At 44.1% G+C, this 17,474-nt stretch overlaps 3 protein-coding genes across 5 annotated transcripts in view; all 3 read left to right on the forward strand.

Moving 5' to 3' along the window:
• Window positions 1-7,594: 7,594 nt before the first annotated feature.
• On the forward strand, window positions 7,595-11,987 carry LOC112256999 (pre-mRNA-splicing factor SLU7-like; the record flags this gene model as incomplete). The annotated part of the gene is given in 7 exon segments (XM_042326330.1): window positions 7,595-7,694; window positions 8,658-8,797; window positions 9,559-9,720; window positions 9,980-10,084; window positions 10,086-10,202; window positions 10,414-10,512; window positions 11,658-11,987. Coding segments are annotated over 7 exon segments (909 nt in total), but the record flags the coding sequence as incomplete, so codon positions are not given.
• A 1,673-nt stretch (window positions 11,988-13,660) lies between these two features.
• c1qtnf2 (C1q and TNF related 2) lies at window positions 13,661-16,535 on the forward strand. 3 transcript variants are annotated; one of them, XM_024428718.2, is made up of 3 exons: window positions 13,661-13,978; window positions 14,627-14,932; window positions 15,298-16,535. In XM_024428718.2, the coding sequence occupies exons 1-3, from the start codon at window positions 13,945-13,947 to the stop codon at window positions 15,945-15,947; spliced, it is 990 nt and encodes a 329-aa protein (XP_024284486.1). In that variant the 5' UTR covers window positions 13,661-13,944; the 3' UTR covers window positions 15,948-16,535. The 3 variants fall into 3 exon arrangements, with proteins under 3 accessions (XP_024284486.1, XP_024284487.1, XP_024284488.1); XM_024428719.2 differs by having other exon boundaries at window positions 13,669-13,978; window positions 14,627-14,902; XM_024428720.2 differs by lacking the exon at window positions 13,661-13,978 and adding an exon at window positions 14,015-14,270.
• Window positions 16,536-16,653: 118 nt separating this feature from the next.
• LOC112255878 (cyclin-J) overlaps window positions 16,654-17,474 on the forward strand; it is a 28,726-nt gene continuing 27,905 nt past the window's right edge. Inside the window, exon 1 of the mRNA XM_024428717.2 lies at window positions 16,654-17,004. The gene's annotated coding sequence lies outside the window, so the exon portion shown is untranslated. The remainder of the gene's footprint in view (window positions 17,005-17,474) is intronic.

The raw sequence follows: 17,474 nt of genomic DNA on the forward strand, positions 1-17,474 counted from the left end.
ATGATTAAATTAATCATTATTAAAAGGACAAATGTGTCATTATAAACTTTCCACTGAGTGGCAAACACTTCCTACAACTATCTGTCTCAGTGCAACCGCAACAGTTTGGAGAAGTCATATGCAAAGAGTGTGGATATACTGACAAGATACATGTCTCTCTGCCCTAACAATGGGAGTTGTTGTCCACAAAGCGACACGACGTGCTGTCTCTTTTTATGAATATTTGATGAGGGTTGTTGACGTCAACCGCCTGTATTCAATGGCGACAGAAGCTATCCTACGAGCCTCACGACATGAATATGCATAGCCATCCAGACAAAGCCAAAGCTTTTAATACAGTAGACCATTCCATTCTTGTGGGCCGGCTAATGAGTATTGGTGTCTCTGAGGGGTCTTTGGCCTGGTTTGCTAACTACCTCTCCCAAACAGTGCAGTGTTTAAAGTCAGAAAATCTGCTGTCTCAGTCACTGCCTGTCACCAAGGGAGTACCCCAAGGCCCAATCCTAGGCCCCAGCGCTATTCTCAATTTATATCAACAATATACTGTAGCTCAGGCAGTAGGAAGCTATCTCATCCATTTATATGCAGATGACAGTCTTATACTCAGCTGCCCCCTCTGCTAATTTTGTGTTAAATGCTCTACAACAAAGCTTTCTTAGTGTCCAACAAGCTTTCTCTACCCTTAGCCTTGTTCTGAACACCTCCTGCGTATCAGAGAAGACCGCTATGGTGAGTCCAGTCATACATGTTACAGTTGAAGTTGGACGTTTACATACACCCTAGCCAAATACATTTAAACTCAGTTTTTCAAAATTCCTGACAATTAATCCTAGTAAAAATTCCCTGTGTTAGGTCAGTTAGGATCACCACTTTATTTTAAGAATGTGAAACGTCAGAATAATAGTACAGTGATTTATTTCAGCTTTTATTTCTTTCATCACATTCCCAGTGAGTCAGAAGTTTACATAGTCAATTAGTATTTGTTAGCGTTGCCTTTAAATTGTTTAATTTGGGGCAAATGTTTCAGGTAGCCTTCCACAAGCTTCCCACAATAAGTTGGGTGAATTTTGGCCCATTCCTCCTGACAGAGCTGGTGTAACTGAGTCAGGTTTGTAGGCCTCGTTGCTCGCACACACCTTTTCAGTTCTGCATACACATTTTCTGTAGGATTAAGGTCAGGGCTTTGTGATGGCAACTCCAATACCTTGACCTTGTTGTCTTTAAGCCATTGTTCCATAACTTTGGAAGTATGCTTGGGGTCATTGCCCATTTGGATGACCCATTTGCGACCAAGCTTTAACTTCCTGACTGATGTCTTGAGATGTTGCTTCAAAATATCCAGATAATTTTCCTTCCTCATGACGCCATCTATTTTGTGAAGTGCACCAGTCCCTCCTGCAACAAAGCACCCCCACAACATGATGCTGCCACTCCGTGTTTCATGGTTGGGATGGTGTTCTTCAGCTACAAGCCTTCCCCTTTTTCTTCCAAACATAACGATGGTCATTATGGCCAAACAGTTATATTTTTGTTTCATAAGACCAGAGGACATTTCTCCAAAAAGTACGATCTTTGTCCCCATGTGCAGTTGCAAACCTTAGACTGGCTTTTTTTATGGCAGTTTTGGAGCAGTGGCTGCTTCCTGGTTGAGCGGCCTTTCAGGTTACATCGATATAGGACTCGTTTTACTGTTTCCTCCAGCATGTTTACAAGGTCCTTTGCTGTTGTTCTGGGATTGATTTGCACTTTTCGCAGCAAAGTATGTTCATCTCTAGGAGACAGAACGCGTCTCCTTCCTGAGCGGTCCCATGGTGTTAATACCTCCGTACTATTGTCTGTACAGATGAACGTGGTACCTTTAGGAGCTTGGAAATTGCTTCCAAGGATGAATCAGACTTGTGGAGGTCTACAATTTTATTTTCTGAGGTCTTGGCTGATTTTATTTGGATTTTCCCATGATGTCAGGCAAAGAGACACTGAGTTTGAAGGTTGGCCTTGAAATACATCCACAGGTACACCTCCAATTGACTCAAAATGTCAATTAGCCTATCAGAAGCTTCTAAACCATGACATCATTTTCTGGAATTTTCCAAGCTGTTGAAAGGCACAGTCAACTTGGTGTATGTAAACTTCTGACCCACTAGATTTGTGATACAATGAATTATAAGTGAAATAATCTGTCTGTAAACAATTGTTGGAAAAATTACTTGTCATGCACAAAGTAGATGTCCTAACCGACTTGCCGAAACTATAGTTCATTAACAAGAAATTTGTGGAGTGGTTAAAAAACAAGTTTTAATGACTCCAACCTAAGTGTATGTAAACTTCCGACTTCAACTGTACCTGCGTATCAGAGAAGACATCACTAAAGTGAGTCCAGTCACATTGAAGGTGTTTTGTGAGCCATGCTACATTAGGCATCTCAATCTGTTCTCCCGCTCATCACCCATAGAAGTTACACATTTGTAATTCTGACACGTTTCGATGAAGAAGTATTTAACTTATGCATTTGTGTACTTTTGTGACAAGTAGTATTTGAGAAATCTATATCCCAGACTCAGCCTACTACGACACCCAAGACACAAGCCATGAGAGAGAACCCCTACCAGAGCACTGAAGAGTAGGTTACGGTTCCTTTTACTATTGTGTTGAGCGACTAACCAACACAGGTTATTTTTGGTTTAAAACATTTTTTTTAAAGGATTTAACCGAAATTTAAATAGCTATTTGAATTACATGTAGTTTTTTTGTTATCTCAATGCTACTAGGACTTGGAATGAAATAATAAAGTCATCAAATAAAACCAATGTTATATGCACAACTGAAATATTTTATTGATGTAAATAAACATAGTAATTAGTGATAAGTGGTAATGGGTAGTCACTACCATCATGGGACTTGTATTAATAGTTTTATTCTGTGTTACAGCATTCAACCCACAATACATAGTGCATTTAATGTGAGAAATCAAAGGGAAAAAAATGTGATTATTAAAACCGACCTCAACAAGTACTAATCGCTCAGCACTATTTAACTAATGGTCTGTACACTACATTAGTAAACCCCTATCAGAACACTGACATGGTGTCTGAAGAGCAGGTTACTGTTCCTTAACAGTCTGTAACTTCATGTCATGAATCTCTAATTACATATCATGATGCTGATTGGCTTATTTTTAGGCAGTTACGAAACAAGTGTTCTTTTCTTCTCAGGAAGGCCAAGTCTGAATATTTTATGTCTGTTACCACTGATAAACTGAATGATCCTAGAAAGTTTTGGAAGGCTATTAAGTCTATGTCAAATCAAATCAAATCAAATCAAATCAAATTTTATTTGTCACATACACATGGTTAGCAGATGTTAATGCGAGTGTAGCGAAATGCTTGTGCTTCTAGTTCCGACAATGCAGTAATAACGAGCAAGTAATCTAACTAACAATTCCAAAAAAAAAAAACTACTGTCTTATACACAGTGTAAGGGGATAAAGAATATGTACATAAGGATATATGAATGAGTGATGGTACAGAGCAGCATAGGCAAGATACAGTAGATGATATCAGTACAGTATATACATATGAGATAAGTATGTAAACCAAGTGGCATAGTTAAAGTGGCTAGTGATACATGTATTACATAAGGATGCAGTCGATGATATAGAGTACAGTATCAACGTATGCATATGAGATGAACAATGTAGGGTAAGTAACATTATATAAGGTAGCATTGTTTAAAGTGGCTAGTGATATATTTACATAATTTCCCATCAATTCCCATGATTAAAGTGGCTGGAGTAGAGTCAGTGTCATTGACAGTGTGTTGGCAGTAGCCACTCAATGTTAGTGGTGGCTGTTTAACAGTCTGATGGCCTTGAGATAGAAGCTGTTTTTCAGTCTCTCGGTCCCAGCTTTGATGCACCTGTACTGACCTCGCCTTCTGGATGACAGCGGGGTGAACAGGCAGTGGCTCGGGTGGTTGATGTCCTTGATGATCTTTATGGCCTTCCTGTAGCATCGGGTGGTGTAGGTGTCCTGGAGGGCAGGTAGTTTGCCCCCGGTGATGCGTTGTGCAGACCTCACTACCCTCTGGAGAGCCTTACGGTTGAGGGCGGTGCAGTTGCCATACCAGGCGGTGATACAGCCCGCCAGGATGCTCTCGATTGAGCATCTGTAGAAGTTTGTGAGTGCTTTTGGTGACAAGCCGAATTTCTTCAGCCTCCTGAGGTTGAAGAGCGCTGCTGCGCCTTCCTCACGATGCTGTCTGTGTGAGTGGACCAATTCAGTTTGTCTGTGATGTGTATGCCGAGGAACTTAAAACTTGCTACCCTCTCCACTACTGTTCCATCGATGTGGATGGGGGTGTTCCTCTGCTGTTTCCTGAAGTCCACAATCATCTCCTTAGTTTTGTTGACGTTGAGTGTGAGGTTATTTTCCTGACACCACACTCCGAGGGCCCTCACCTCCTCCCTGTAGGCCGTCTCGTCGTTGTTGGTAATCAAGCCTACCACTGTTGTGTCGTCCGCAAACTTGATGATTGAGTTGGAGGCGTGCATGGCCACGCAGTCGTGGGTGAACAGGGAGTACAGGAGGGGCTCAGAACGCACCCTTGTGGGGCCCCAGTGTTGAGGATCAGCGGGGAGGAGATGTTGTTGCCTACCCTCACCACCTGGGGGCGGCCCGTCAGGAAGTCCAGTACCCAGTTGCACAGGGCGGGGTCGAGACCCAGGGTCTCGAGCTTGATGACGAGCTTGGAGGGTACTATGGTGTTGAATGCCGAGCTGTAGTCGATGAACAGCATTCTCACATAGGTATTCCTCTTGTCCAGATGGGTTAGGGCAGTGTGCAGTGTGGTTGAGATTGCATCGTCTGTGGACCTATTTGGGCGGTAAGCAAATTGGAGTGGGTCAAGGGTGTCAGGTAGGGTGGAGGTGATATGGTCCTTGACTAGTCTCTCAAAGCACTTCATGATGACGGATGTGAGTGCTACGGGCGGTAGTCGTTTAGCTCAGTTACCTTAGCTTTCTTGGGAACAGGAACAATGGTGGCCCTCTTGAAGCATGTGGGAACAGCAGACTGGTATAGGGATTGGTTGAATATGTCCGTAAACACACCGGCCAGCTGGTCTGCGCATGCTCTGAGGGCGCGGCTGGGGATGCCGTCTGGGCCTGCAGCCTTGCGAGGGTTAACACGTTTAAATGTCTTACTCACTTCGGCTGCAGTGAAGGAGAGACCGCATGATTCCGTTGCAGGCCGTGTCAGTGGCACTGTATTGTCCTCAAAGCGGGCAAAAAGTTATTTAGTCTGCCTGGGAGCAAGACATCCTGGTCCGTGACTGGGCTGGGTTTCTTCCTGTAGTCCGTGATTGATTGTAGACCCTGCCATGTCTGGTAACAGTAATGTTAACGAATTACCGTCATGTGTTTTGAAGGACTCTGTTGCTGTAAATGACACAACTGAGATGCTGAATTGTTTCAATGAGCACTTTGCATCATCTGGTAGGCTGTTTGATTCAGTGTCCTCTGTCTCTGTACAACCCTGTGTGGATGAACCAGTGAGAGCTGGTCAAACGTTTAGCTTTTTGCCATTCTCAGTGCAGGAGGTACATAAAGCACTGAAATCCTTAGATCAGAGAAAGCCTGCAGGTCCTGATCTTTTGGATCCCTGCTTTTTAAATCTGGCAGCTGATTTCATAGATGAACCACTTACATATCTGTTCAATCTAACCCTGGAATGTAATGAAATTCTGGAAATCAGCATTTGTCCTACCACTTTTAAAGGGGGGAGATCCAACTCTTTCAAATAATTATAGGCCAATCTCAAAGTTGTCAACCCTGGTGAAAATACTTGAAACCCTTGTGAGTGAACAGCTAAAAGAGTTTTTATTTACTAACTCTATTTTATCAATGTACCAATCGGGCTTCAGGAAGAAGCATAGCACAATTACAGTAGCCATGAAGGTTTTAAATTATATCACTGAAGCCCTTGACAAAAACAGCACTGTGTCTCAATTTTTATTGATCTCTCTAAGGCTTTTGATACCGTTGATCATGCTATACTAAGGTAGAGATTGTCGAGTGTAGGTCTTTCAGAGCATGCAGTTGCATGGTTTGCTAACTATCTGTCTGATAGAACTCAGTGCACTCAATTTGATGGGCTTATGTCTGTTAAATTGTCTGTCTTTAATGGTGTGCCCCAAGGCTCTGTACTTGGTCCTCTCTTATTCACTATTTATATAAATGATTTAGACAAAAATGTCCAAAATGCGCAACTTCATTTTTATGCTGATGATACTGTTATTTACTGTTGTGCCTCGTCTCTAAAAAAAAGCTTTCCAGAACTTGCAAACTGCTTTTTATACTGTTCAACATACCTTGTGTCAATTGAAGCTTATCCTCAATACTGACAAAACTAAACTAATGGTGTTTTCTAAAGCAAGAAATAGACCTCTGAACCTTTCACCTATAACTACCTGTCAGGGCAAGGAGATTGAGGTTGTAACCGCATATAAATATCTTGGAATTTTAATTGATGACGGCCTCTTTTAAATTGCATATTCAACAATTTACAAAAAAATTGAAGCTGAAATTGGGATTTTATTTTAGGAATAAGGCCTGTTTTTCTTTTGAAGCCAGAAGGAGACTAGTATCAGCTACATTTATGCCTTTACTAGACTATGGGGATATTTTAGATATGAATGCTTCCGCTCAGTGTTTGAGATCAATTGACACCCTTTACCATGGCATTTTGAGATTTATTTTAAACTGCAAAACCCTTACGCACCACTGCACTTTGTATACCAGGGTTGGCTGGCCTTCTCTAGTCACTCGTAGGCTCAAGCACAGGTATACTTTTATTTACAAAGACATTTTGGGTTTACTACCTTTTTATTTGGGCATTTTTATTGTTCAGAAATGTGGTGAGTACTCTCTTCGTTCGCTGGACTTTATCCTGCTAACTGTTCCAAATGTCCGAACTGAATTTGGTAAAAGGGCTTTTATGTACTCTGCGCCATCGTCTTGGAACACCTTACAAAATACTTTTAAACTGGAAGAACTTGTCCCGATTGGTGTTTTTAAATCCCTGATGAATGACTTTGAAACTGATTCCCTGACCTGTCAGTGTTTTTAATTTGCTGTTTTTGATTTTGTTATACTCTTGTGAATTATATGGTTTTTACTAGATTACTTGTAGTTTTTCATGTTGTTTGTCAAATTTTTGTAATGACTTGGTGCTGCCTATCTTGGCCAGGACGCTCTTGAAAAATAGATTTTAAATCTCAATGAGCCCTTCCTGGTTAATTTTTTTTTTAATTTAAAAAAATTAAACCACATGTTATGATTTTGTAATTTACATGTTCCAAATCACTGTATACATGAATGCTGACGTGACAGTGCTTATCTTTTCTTTCGCTGTGTCTTTGTGACTGTGTGTGTGTGTGTGTGAGAGAGAGTGTTTTGCCGTCACTGAGATCGCCTGTGTTCCTAAATGTTTGTCCTCCTCCATCGTGTTTATTTGTCAGTGAGGGGTTCTCTGGAGACACCATGGCCCAGACACAGTTTCTCTTTCCTGCCCACAACCCAACTGGGGTTTCTTTCTGATTCATATCACAGACTTTCTCAACACAGAGACTCAATATCACAAGACTTCCGGGAACGCTTGGAAAGCATACTCGACAGACCAGACCAGGGTTTGAGAAATGTAAGATTCTTCCTTAATTGTTCATTTTCTTGATTTTTAAAGGCACAACCTTGATTTGAGACAATGTCTTAGTGATAGGGGCGGCAGGGTAGCCTAGTGGTTAGAGTGTTGGACTAGTAACCGGAAGGTTGCAAGCTCAAACCCCCAAGCTGACAAGGTACAAATCTGTCATTCTGCCCCTGAACAGGCAGTTAACCCACTGTTCCTAGGCCGTCATTGAAAATAAGAATTTGTTCTTAACTGACTTGCCTGGTTAAATAAAGGTAAAATAAATAAATAAAAATACATCAGGATTTTGGCATTGAAGCCCTTTATCTACTTCCCCAGTCAGATGAACACGTGGATACTATTTTATGTCTCTGTGTCCACTATGAAGGAAGTCTAGAGTTAGTTTTTGAGAGCCAATGCTAACTAGCATCATGCTAGCTGTTCCCATAGATTTCCAGTCAACGCTAGTTAACAGTTGCAACTTCCACATGTTCATCTGATAAAGCGCTTCTTTGCCAAAATCCCAAAGTATCCCTTTAAGTATCTGAACATGTTTTTACTCCCAACTCGTGAAAGTGACAAACGGACACGTTTTCATTTTCGTCAATAACACTTTTTTAATATCGAAGTAGTGCCTTATTTTGACGGCGCAGTTCAGTGCGACACGACCGTTAGACCCAATATGATGTGTTTCTGCGCATGACCTTAGCTAGCTAACGTCACCATGACATCGCCTACAAGTGTGATCTGGGAATTCTATTGGACAACCAGTTTCTACATATCTTCATACCATCTTTGTTAATTTCTTTCAATATCTCCCAGGAGAATTAGTGGTATATCCCAACTTCTACCCATGTTTTAGGCTCATAAAATGGTATCCATAGAGCTGGCATCCTAATGCCAATATTCTTCATAGTTAGAATAGGAAAGGGATTGTATGGAAGTAAACACATGTCATCTCCTCCACCTCTCCAGTCTTTGTGTGGGAGGCCAATGATAAGGGCTCTGAGGTGCACCTCCAGGCCGACCCCACCAAGCTGGAGCTGCTGCACCAGTCCTTCAAGGTCAAGAAGGAGGTTTTCAAGGACAAACAGAAGAAGACGATCCTGGATAAGGCACAGAATAAATACACTGCACTCCATCCTCACCAGCCTCATTTTTTGTCATTAGAGACCAAAGATTTCAATTCACATTTTCAATGTAAATAAACTGCATGTAGAAAGTTGTGTAGCCCGTAAAAGTGTCATCAATGTAATAAACATGAACTCAAGTTCCTCACAGCAGGGTTTGGATTAATTCCACCAATTCAGTTCCCTCATCCTGTAAAATGTTATTTAATTCCCTTCTAATTCCAGGTCAGTCTATGAATTCAATCTCTCAATTCCAGCGTTAGGTAAAATTCCAAGAATTCAATTCCCAATTCAATATTATCCCAAACAATTCCACAAATTCAATTCCCTCTCTGTTCACTCACTGTTTAGACAGCCTAGCCATACTAGAAATATAGAAATACAAGTTGAAATCATTCAAAACAAATCCTGCAGTCCATTTCATTAATTACTTTAACTGGGAAATGTACAAATATTGCATTTCAATTCCAAAGATTAAATGTTTTTAATATTCGAACCTAAACAGGCCAAACAAGTCTAATTTATATTCCAAATCTACAACTTAAAGATTGAATTATATTTTAATTTCAACAATGTAGATTATTCACTTCATGAGTGAATAAAATAATTGAATTGGAATTTCAAATTAAATTTGACCCCCCCCCAACCCTGTCATACATTAGTTAATGGTATAACTGTTTCATTCTTGTTGGTTGAGGGTCCTGTTGAATAACTGTTATTCCTGTGTGTTATGTTCTGTGTCTCAGTACGGGGGTGAGGAGCAGCTGGACGTCCCTCCCAGAGGGCTGCTGCTGGCCCAGACTGAGGACTACGTGGAGTACAGTCGTCACGGTGCCGTGCTGAAGGGACCGGAGAAGGCTGTGGCACACTCCAAATACGAAGAGGACGTACTCATCCAGAACCACGCGGTGAGGCGTCCAGAACCGACTAACCCCGTAGAGATGAGCACAGTCAGAACGGTCTCCGGTTAGACAGGAACCTTTGGAGAGCAGCCCCCTCGTGGAGGAGCACAGTGCTGGTGTTTTACAATAACAATTTGAGTCTGCAAGAAACTTTTCCAAGTCTAAAAAAATATTGAGTAAAGGACCGTATTAATACTGTACAGTAGCATCTATTCAGATAAGCATACTTAAAATGGTTTTATTTTTTTATTTTTTTGCCTTGCAGTGTATCTGGGGGTCATGCAGGAGAGAAAGCTGCTGGGACTTCAAGTGCTGCCACTCCATGGTCAAAATGAGCTACTGCACCGGAGAGGCTGGCATCAAAACTACTCCCCCTATAGAGCTCCTCAACCTGTGTTCCGTTTGAGGAGGGACTGGAGCAGGAGGAGGAGCTAAAGACTACTAGAGATTCACAGGGAGAAGCTAAAAGAGAAGAAGCAGAAGAAGAAGTAGAAGAAGAAGCGGAAGAAGAAGAAGAAGAAGCAGAAGAAGAAGAAGCGAAAGAAGAAGTAGAAGAAGAAGCGAAAGAAGAAGTAGAAGAAGAAGAAGCAGAAGAAGAAGAAGAAGCAGAAGAAGAAGCGGAAGAAGAAGAAGCAGAAGAAGAAGAAGAAGAAGCAGAAGAAGAAGCAGAAGAAGAAGAAGAAGAAGCGGAAGAAGAAGAAGCAGAAGAAGAAGAAGCAGAAGAAGAAGAAGAAGAAGAAGCACGGCTCAGACAGCAGCGAATCTGAGGAGGAGAAGAAGAAACAGAAACTGAACCAGGTGAACTTTGACTTGTGTGCTTGCCCATGTGTTAATGAACATTATATTAGGTAGTCAGACCCCTTGGCCTCTGCGTGTACTCCTACCTGACTATATCTCACCCAAAACCACTCCCCTCTCTCACCCCGGCTGTCTCGCTTTCTCTTGCTCTCCCGGGTGTCTTGCTTTCTCTCGCTCTCCCCGGCTCTCTCGCTTTCTCTCTCTCCCCGGCTCTCTCGCTTTCTCTCTCTCCCTGGCTCTCGCTTTCTCTTGCTCTCCCGGGTGTCTTGCTTTCTCTCGCTCTCCCCGGCTCTCTCGCTTTCTCTCTCTCCCGGCTCCCTCGTGCTTTCCCTCTCTCCCCGGCTCTCGCTTTCTCTCTCTCTCCCTGGCTCTCTCGCTTTCTCTCTCTCCCCGGCTCCCTCGTGCTTTCTCTCTCTCCCTGGCTCCCTCGTGCTTTCTCTCTCTCCCTGGCTCTCTCTTTCTCTCTCTCTCCTGGCTCTCTCTCCCTGGCTTTCTCTCTCTCTCCCCGGCTCTCTCGCTTTCTCTCTCCCCTGGCTCTCTCGCTTTCTCTCTCTCCCCGGCTCTCTCGCTTCTCTCTCTCTCTCTCCCCCCTGGCTCTCTCGCTTTCTCTCTCTCCCCGGCTCTCTCACTTTCTCTCTCTCCCCGGCTCTCTCGCTTTCTCTCTCTCCCCGGCTCTCTCGTGCTTTCTCTCTCTCCTCTCTCGGCTCCCTCCCCCGGCTCCCTCTTTCTCTCTCCCCGGCCCTTGTGCTTTCTCTCTCTCCCCGGCTCCCTTGTGCTTTCTCTCTCTCCCCGGCTCCCTTGTGCTTTCTCTCTCTCCCCGGCTCTCTCTCTCTCCCTGGCTCTCTCTCTCTCCCGGCTGAGTGATAGAGAGGAAGGGTGAGCGCTCACCCTCCCTCTCTCGCTCTCTCTCGCTCACCCTCTCCCTCTCTCTCTCGCTCACCCTCTCCCTCTCTCTCTCGCGCTCACCGTCCATCCCTCCCTCCCTTTCTCTCCCTGGCTTTCTCTCCTACTCTCTCTCCCACCCTCCCCCACCCTCCCTCCCGCCCCCTCTCCTTGGCTTTCTCTCCTGCTCTCGCTCGCTCCCCCCTCTCTCACTCGCCCCCCTCGCTCGCGCCTCACTCGGTCCCCCCTCTCTCTCTCCGCAGGCTCTGACTACAGAGGACGTGCATCTGAAGCAGGTAGAGGAGATGATGAAGGTGGATGAGAGGAAGAGGAAGTACAACAGCCTGCAGGAGATCAAGGAGCCCACGGAGGAGGATATGGAGGCCTTCAGGATGAAACGCTCCAGGGAAGACGACCCCATGGCCAACTTCCTGGAGCTGGGACAGTGATAGGGACAACCCCATACTCTATGCTCGCCCCTACCTACAGTATACCCTCCACCCTCTCATCCCAGCCCTGTACCCCCTACCCTCTCCTCTCACCCTCTACCCTACCCTCTCCTCCCAGCCCTCTACCCTCTACCATCTCCTCCCCTACCCTCTCCTCTCACCCTCTGCCCTACCCTCTCCTCCCAGCCCTCTACCCTCTACCATCTCCTCCTCTACCCTCTCCTCCCAGCCCTCTACCATCTACCATCTCCTCCTCTACCCTCTCATCCCAGCCCTGTACCCCCTACCCTCTGCTCTCACCCTCTACCCTACCCTCTCCTCCCAGCCCTCTACCCTCTACCATCTCCTCCCCTCCCCTACCCTCTCACCCTCTGTCCTACCCTCTACCATCTCCTCCTCTACCCTCTCATCCCAGCCCTGTACCCCTACCCCTACCCTCTCCCTCCCAGCCCTCCCACCCTCTACCATCTCCTCCCCTCCCCTACCCTCTCCTCTCACCCTCTGTACTACCCTCTCCTCTCAGCCCTCTACCCTCTCCTCCCAGCCCTCTACCCTCTACCATCTCCTCCTCTACCCTCTCATCCCAGCCCTGTACCCCCCATTGTCTCCTCTTAACCTGGAGCCAACCATCTCTCTTCATTTCATGTTTACCCCTCAAGTCTACTATTCCTCAGAAGATCATTGTAGTCAGTTTATATTATTAAGTCTATTAATGTGGTACAAATGTTGTTTTCTTTCATATTTGTAAATATAGAATGAACTTTCAAAGGACCGTATATTCAATAAACAGCCTGACTTCTCTTGGTTATCTCAGACATTTGGTGGAATAAAGACATTTGTTAGAAAACCAAATTGTATTCCCATTTGCTTTGTGAATTATTTTCTCAGTATGCACTGAAAAATAAGGAAGACTCATCATATCACTGAAAGTAAAGGGTGATGTAGAGCTGCATAAAGAAAATAAGTTGGCTAGAGAGAGAGAGACAGAGACAGAGAGAGAGACAGAGAGAGAGACAGTAACACTTCTGGCACCTAAGAAGTACCAAGCACTGCAGACAAATGGTTGCTGTTAGGCCCATTTATTTATTTAATAACTAGGCAAGTCAATTCTTATTTACAACGTTGGCCTACCCCTCCCAAACCCGGATGACGCTGGGCCGATTGCGCACCGCCCTAAAATACCAATGTCTGGTATTTACATTTTTTTTTAAAGTTGAATGTTTTAATGTAACCTTTTTATTTAACTAGGCAAATCAGTTTAGAACACGGGTTTGTGCTTGTCTGATCAGTGAAACCTAAAACAGGACTCCTCTACATGCATAATCATCCGATTCACGAACCACAATAAATGTCAACGGTCCCCATCTCTCTAGAAGAGTTCTACAGTAACTGGTTCTTTGCATGCGCGTTATTGAGAGGGCTCAATCACAACTTTAGCACGTGTTTTAGTTCGGCATGCATGTATTCTGTGAAGCATTGCATACAGTGCTTCCAACCTTTTCTTCCAGCTGTGAGTTCTTGATGGGTTTTCTCCGGTTCTTGGCACGGTGTCGGGACACATCTGGTCATCCTAAATAGTGCACTTCTACTTAATTCAACTCACTCTTGCATGGGGCTGCCTTGTATGATGTTTGTTTTACGATTTCTCCGTTTATGGTGATAACCTGTGAAATTGACGGTATACCGCCTATCAAAACATCCCCTAATGCAAGTTGGCCCCTTGGCACAACTGTCAGTTGAAATTTCACATAACTGGTGGGGGAAAAAAGACGCAAAACCAATACATTCAGCTTTCATCTTAGACTTCGCTTACATTATTTATTGACATTACTGGGGTTGTCAGAGGGTAAGGTTGTTGAGTTTGTTGAAATGAATTACCTCATGGTGAAAGTATTTATTGGCAGAGAGAGAGAGAGAGAGAGAGATATTGCTGCAACGGGGAGGATGTTCATGTTTTGCGTTTGGGGTTCAAATACGCACAGGATTTCTTTACAATACTGTACGTCAAAGATGGTATTTCGACCCGACATTGGAGTATTATGTAGGCGGTAAGGTTGTGCTTCCGTTCTGTGGAACTGAAAGGGTTGGGCAACGCATAAAAATGCTGCTATTTGTCAAGTTTATCTCTTCAGTTGGTGAGTAGCCTACATGTTTTCTCTATTATTTCAGCATGTTCCCTAACGATGGCATCATGTGTGAGAGATGTTCCCTAACGATGGCATCATGTGTGGAGAGATGTTCCCTAACGATGGCATCATGTGTGAGAGATGTTCCCTAACGATGGCATCGTGTGTGGAGAGATGTTCCCTAACGATGGCATCATGTGTGAGAGATGTTCCCTAACGATGGCATCGTGTGTGGAGAGATGTTCCCTAACGATGGCATCATGTGTGAAAGATGTTCCCTAACGATGGCATCATGTGTGAGGTCGAGAGAAACTCTCCATTACGCACAACACTTTGTTTTATAGTTGAACAGCAATGATATGCAAATTTGATCAAGACACAGCTAACATACTTTTGTTGTTTAACTGTATTTTTCAGCAATATTTACTCCGTGTTTTGATTTGTAGACATAATTTGAATGCACGTCAGTTAACATAGCCTTAACGGCACACTGCCTCGAAAATGTTTATGAAATCTCAGTTTTAGTCAGCGTACCTCTGGCTGATGACAGCGGTGTGTTTGAGCTATAAGCAAGCTGTGTAATGCGTCGGTTCTGATGATCTCTACAACAACAACTTTCCAACTGATGATTCCTAAAAGCCTCCCTTATCTTTTCAGCTACTACCATGCTCCAGCTGTCTCTGATGGTGTGTTTACTATCCATCACTGTCACTACCCCCCAGTCCCAGTTCCAGACTACACACCCCTTGTACAAGAAGGGCCACAACATCACCATCCATTCCTCCCAGCTGGTATGTAGTCTACCCGGCCCTCAGGGGCCAGGTGGCAACCCAGGGGGCCCCGGATCTCCAGGGACTATGGGTCCCATGGGTACCCCAGGGAAGGATGGCCTGGATGGGGAGGATGGAAAGAAGGGGGAGAGGGGTGACAGAGGTAAGCATGATGGAGAGAGGGGTGACAGAGGTAAGAAGCATAATGGAAGCATCCAGGTAGTAGCCTGGCCTGGGCCTGAAACCGAGTACTGTAGTACAACTCAAGGCTGAGTTAGTTAGTCCACTGAGCTGAAGCCTACAATATAGGCATTACCTGTTAGCCCACTGAGCTGAAGCCTAGAGGCATTACATTTGGGAGCTAACATGAGTCTTTATGTCTCAGGCAAAGTTTCTGGTCACAGTAACCACTTTACCAATCTTAAAGTCCTTTATTGCTTCCTGTGTTAGCTATAATGTTGTGTTACAATGCAGTACACTGTATTGTGAGCTGTCTGGTGTAAATACGTATATCAATGTAAAATAGCCATGACCTGTCTGTCTCTTTCTGATCTTTAGGTGAACAGGGGAGGTCTGGGAACCCAGGTAAACCCGGGGTTAAAGGTCGTGAGGGCGTGGTGGGCAAGCATGGACCCCGAGGGCTGAAGGGCGCGCGTGGGGCCCCAGGTCTGGCCGGGCTGGGGGGCACCAAGGGGGAGACGGGGGACGCAGGTGAGACAGGGGCTCCTGGGGGCTGTAACTGCGGCACCAACTCAGCCCGCTCCGCCTTCTCTGTTGCCATGACCAAGAGTTACCCCAAAGAGCGTCTCCCAATCCGGTTCAAACGTATTCTACTCAACGAAGGGAACCACTACAATGCCACAACTGGGAAGTTTGTCTGCTCTGTCCCTGGAGTCTACTACTTCACTTATGACATCACATTGGCCAATAAGCACTTGGCGATCGGGTTGGTGCACAACGGGCAGTACAAAATCAAGACGTTTGACGCCAACACTGGGAACCACGATGTGGCGTCCGGTTCCACGATTCTCCGGTTAGAGCGTCAGGACCAGGTTTGGCTGCAGATCTTCTACTCTGAACAGAATGGGCTGTTCTATGACCCGTTCTGGACAGATAGTCTGTTTACCGGGTTCCTGATCTATGCAGACCAGGAGTATCTGAACGAAGTGGACAGGAAAGCTAATGAGGATTCATCACCTTCATCCTGATGGGTTGAACTACAATGGCACAAGTTTTGCTTCCTTGCCCATTTGGGTAGAAAATTCTGTCTGTCATCATTGAAATCATAGCTCAGCCTATTTATACTCAGTTTGGGTCAATGATACAATTCACTTTTTTAGAGAACATTTTAATAGGCCTACTGTATTATCTTTGCATATTATTGAAAAAGCTTTTCCCTATATTGACACCAGGTGGCTCCAGGAGTCGTCTGTTGCCCAGCTAATACTCATTGCTTATTGTTTATGAACATAATTGCATTGCATGTTATGGCTTATTGGATTGTTAATGGTGGAGGGAAATGAGGGAAAGGATTTTATTTTCACATTCAATAATTTTTGGTGCTGTTTATATTCAGGAATAAGGAGATGTTCCTACATGCAACTAACCCTCTCTGTCTAAATTACATGAGAATGCACTGTTAGTGTTACATGTTAATAAAAATAGTTTATTTTGTGTTATAAATCATATTATAGTAAATTTTACAATGTGCTAAAGGAAAACGTTTTTTTTTTTTACAAACGTACCTAGAGAAAGTTGATAAAGTGATTTGCAATAAAACTTTATTTAATCATCTACGCTACTATCCGTTTTTAAAATGCCAGCTTTTGTTAAGTTGTTCATATCTGGGAGAGACATGTTCAGTTTGATTGAAATCAATTAGAGAAAGAGTTATTGCCGTAGTTATCCCATTTTAGCCACGGGGTTTTTGGACTACATTTCCCATCTCACACTCGGTGTTTCGCGTACGCAGGTTCACGAGCTCCTTACCGACCCCAACAGCAGCTGGGGCAGCCAACCACTTTGTTGAACGGGAACTCGTTAGAAAGAGACGGTCGTGGAAAAATCGTTGGAAAAGTGTAAACAGACTAGAAAACAGCGGAATGAAACTGTTCTGAAGCATTGTTACTTTGTCACCTGAAGAACTGAAACCGTCGTCGCTTTTCGCCGGTACCGAGGATAACACACAACTTCCCAAAGAGGAATTCACTCATTCAGGATGTCGGAGTGAAACAAAGAGGTCTGAGGGTATTCCTGTCGGAAAGGGTGAGCGGCACATGCGATCATGGAAATGTCGCGAATTTAAAAGTTGATTAAATGTGTGTGTCATGGATTTAATGCGGTCAATAGTCACGTGCGATCTTTGTCAAGTTTGAGGTAAAGGCCTATAAATTAAAGAGTATTAGAAACGAAAGACCGGTCCACTTTTCTGTTAAAAAAACCGTCTCGTGGTGTTGACACCGCTGAATGACAGTCTTGACAAATTTTCCCATTATCAACGTATTGTTTTTTCTCCTAAGCAGATTTGTGACAAAGTAGCAATTTGTTGTTAGGCCTACAACAAAAAGTTACTTTGTTAACCTAGCACTATAATTCCCATTTCGTTTTTTCCACTGCAGGGGGTCATTTAAATCACACCCACATGCATGGTACTGCACTGCATTCCCCCATAGTCCAATATTGTACTAAAGGAGTCTAACGTTACTCCTTAGTCCAAGTACCTTACATACTCTGTT

This window comes from Oncorhynchus tshawytscha, linkage group LG08, assembly GCF_018296145.1.
Source record: "Oncorhynchus tshawytscha isolate Ot180627B linkage group LG08, Otsh_v2.0, whole genome shotgun sequence".
In the NCBI taxonomy this organism is placed as follows: Eukaryota; Metazoa; Chordata; class Actinopteri; order Salmoniformes; family Salmonidae; genus Oncorhynchus; species Oncorhynchus tshawytscha.

Bases quoted from the DNA above. Each gene is read 5' to 3' on its own strand.
- c1qtnf2 (XM_024428718.2), top strand. From the start codon at position 13,945: ATGCTGCTATTTGTCAAGTTTATCTCTTCAGTTG. The intron at 13,979-14,626 runs GTGAGTAGCCTA...TTATCTTTTCAG, and splicing joins CAAGTTTATCTCTTCAGTTG to CTACTACCATGCTCCAGCTG. The intron at 14,933-15,297 runs GTAAGAAGCATA...TCTGATCTTTAG, and splicing joins TGGAGAGAGGGGTGACAGAG to GTGAACAGGGGAGGTCTGGG.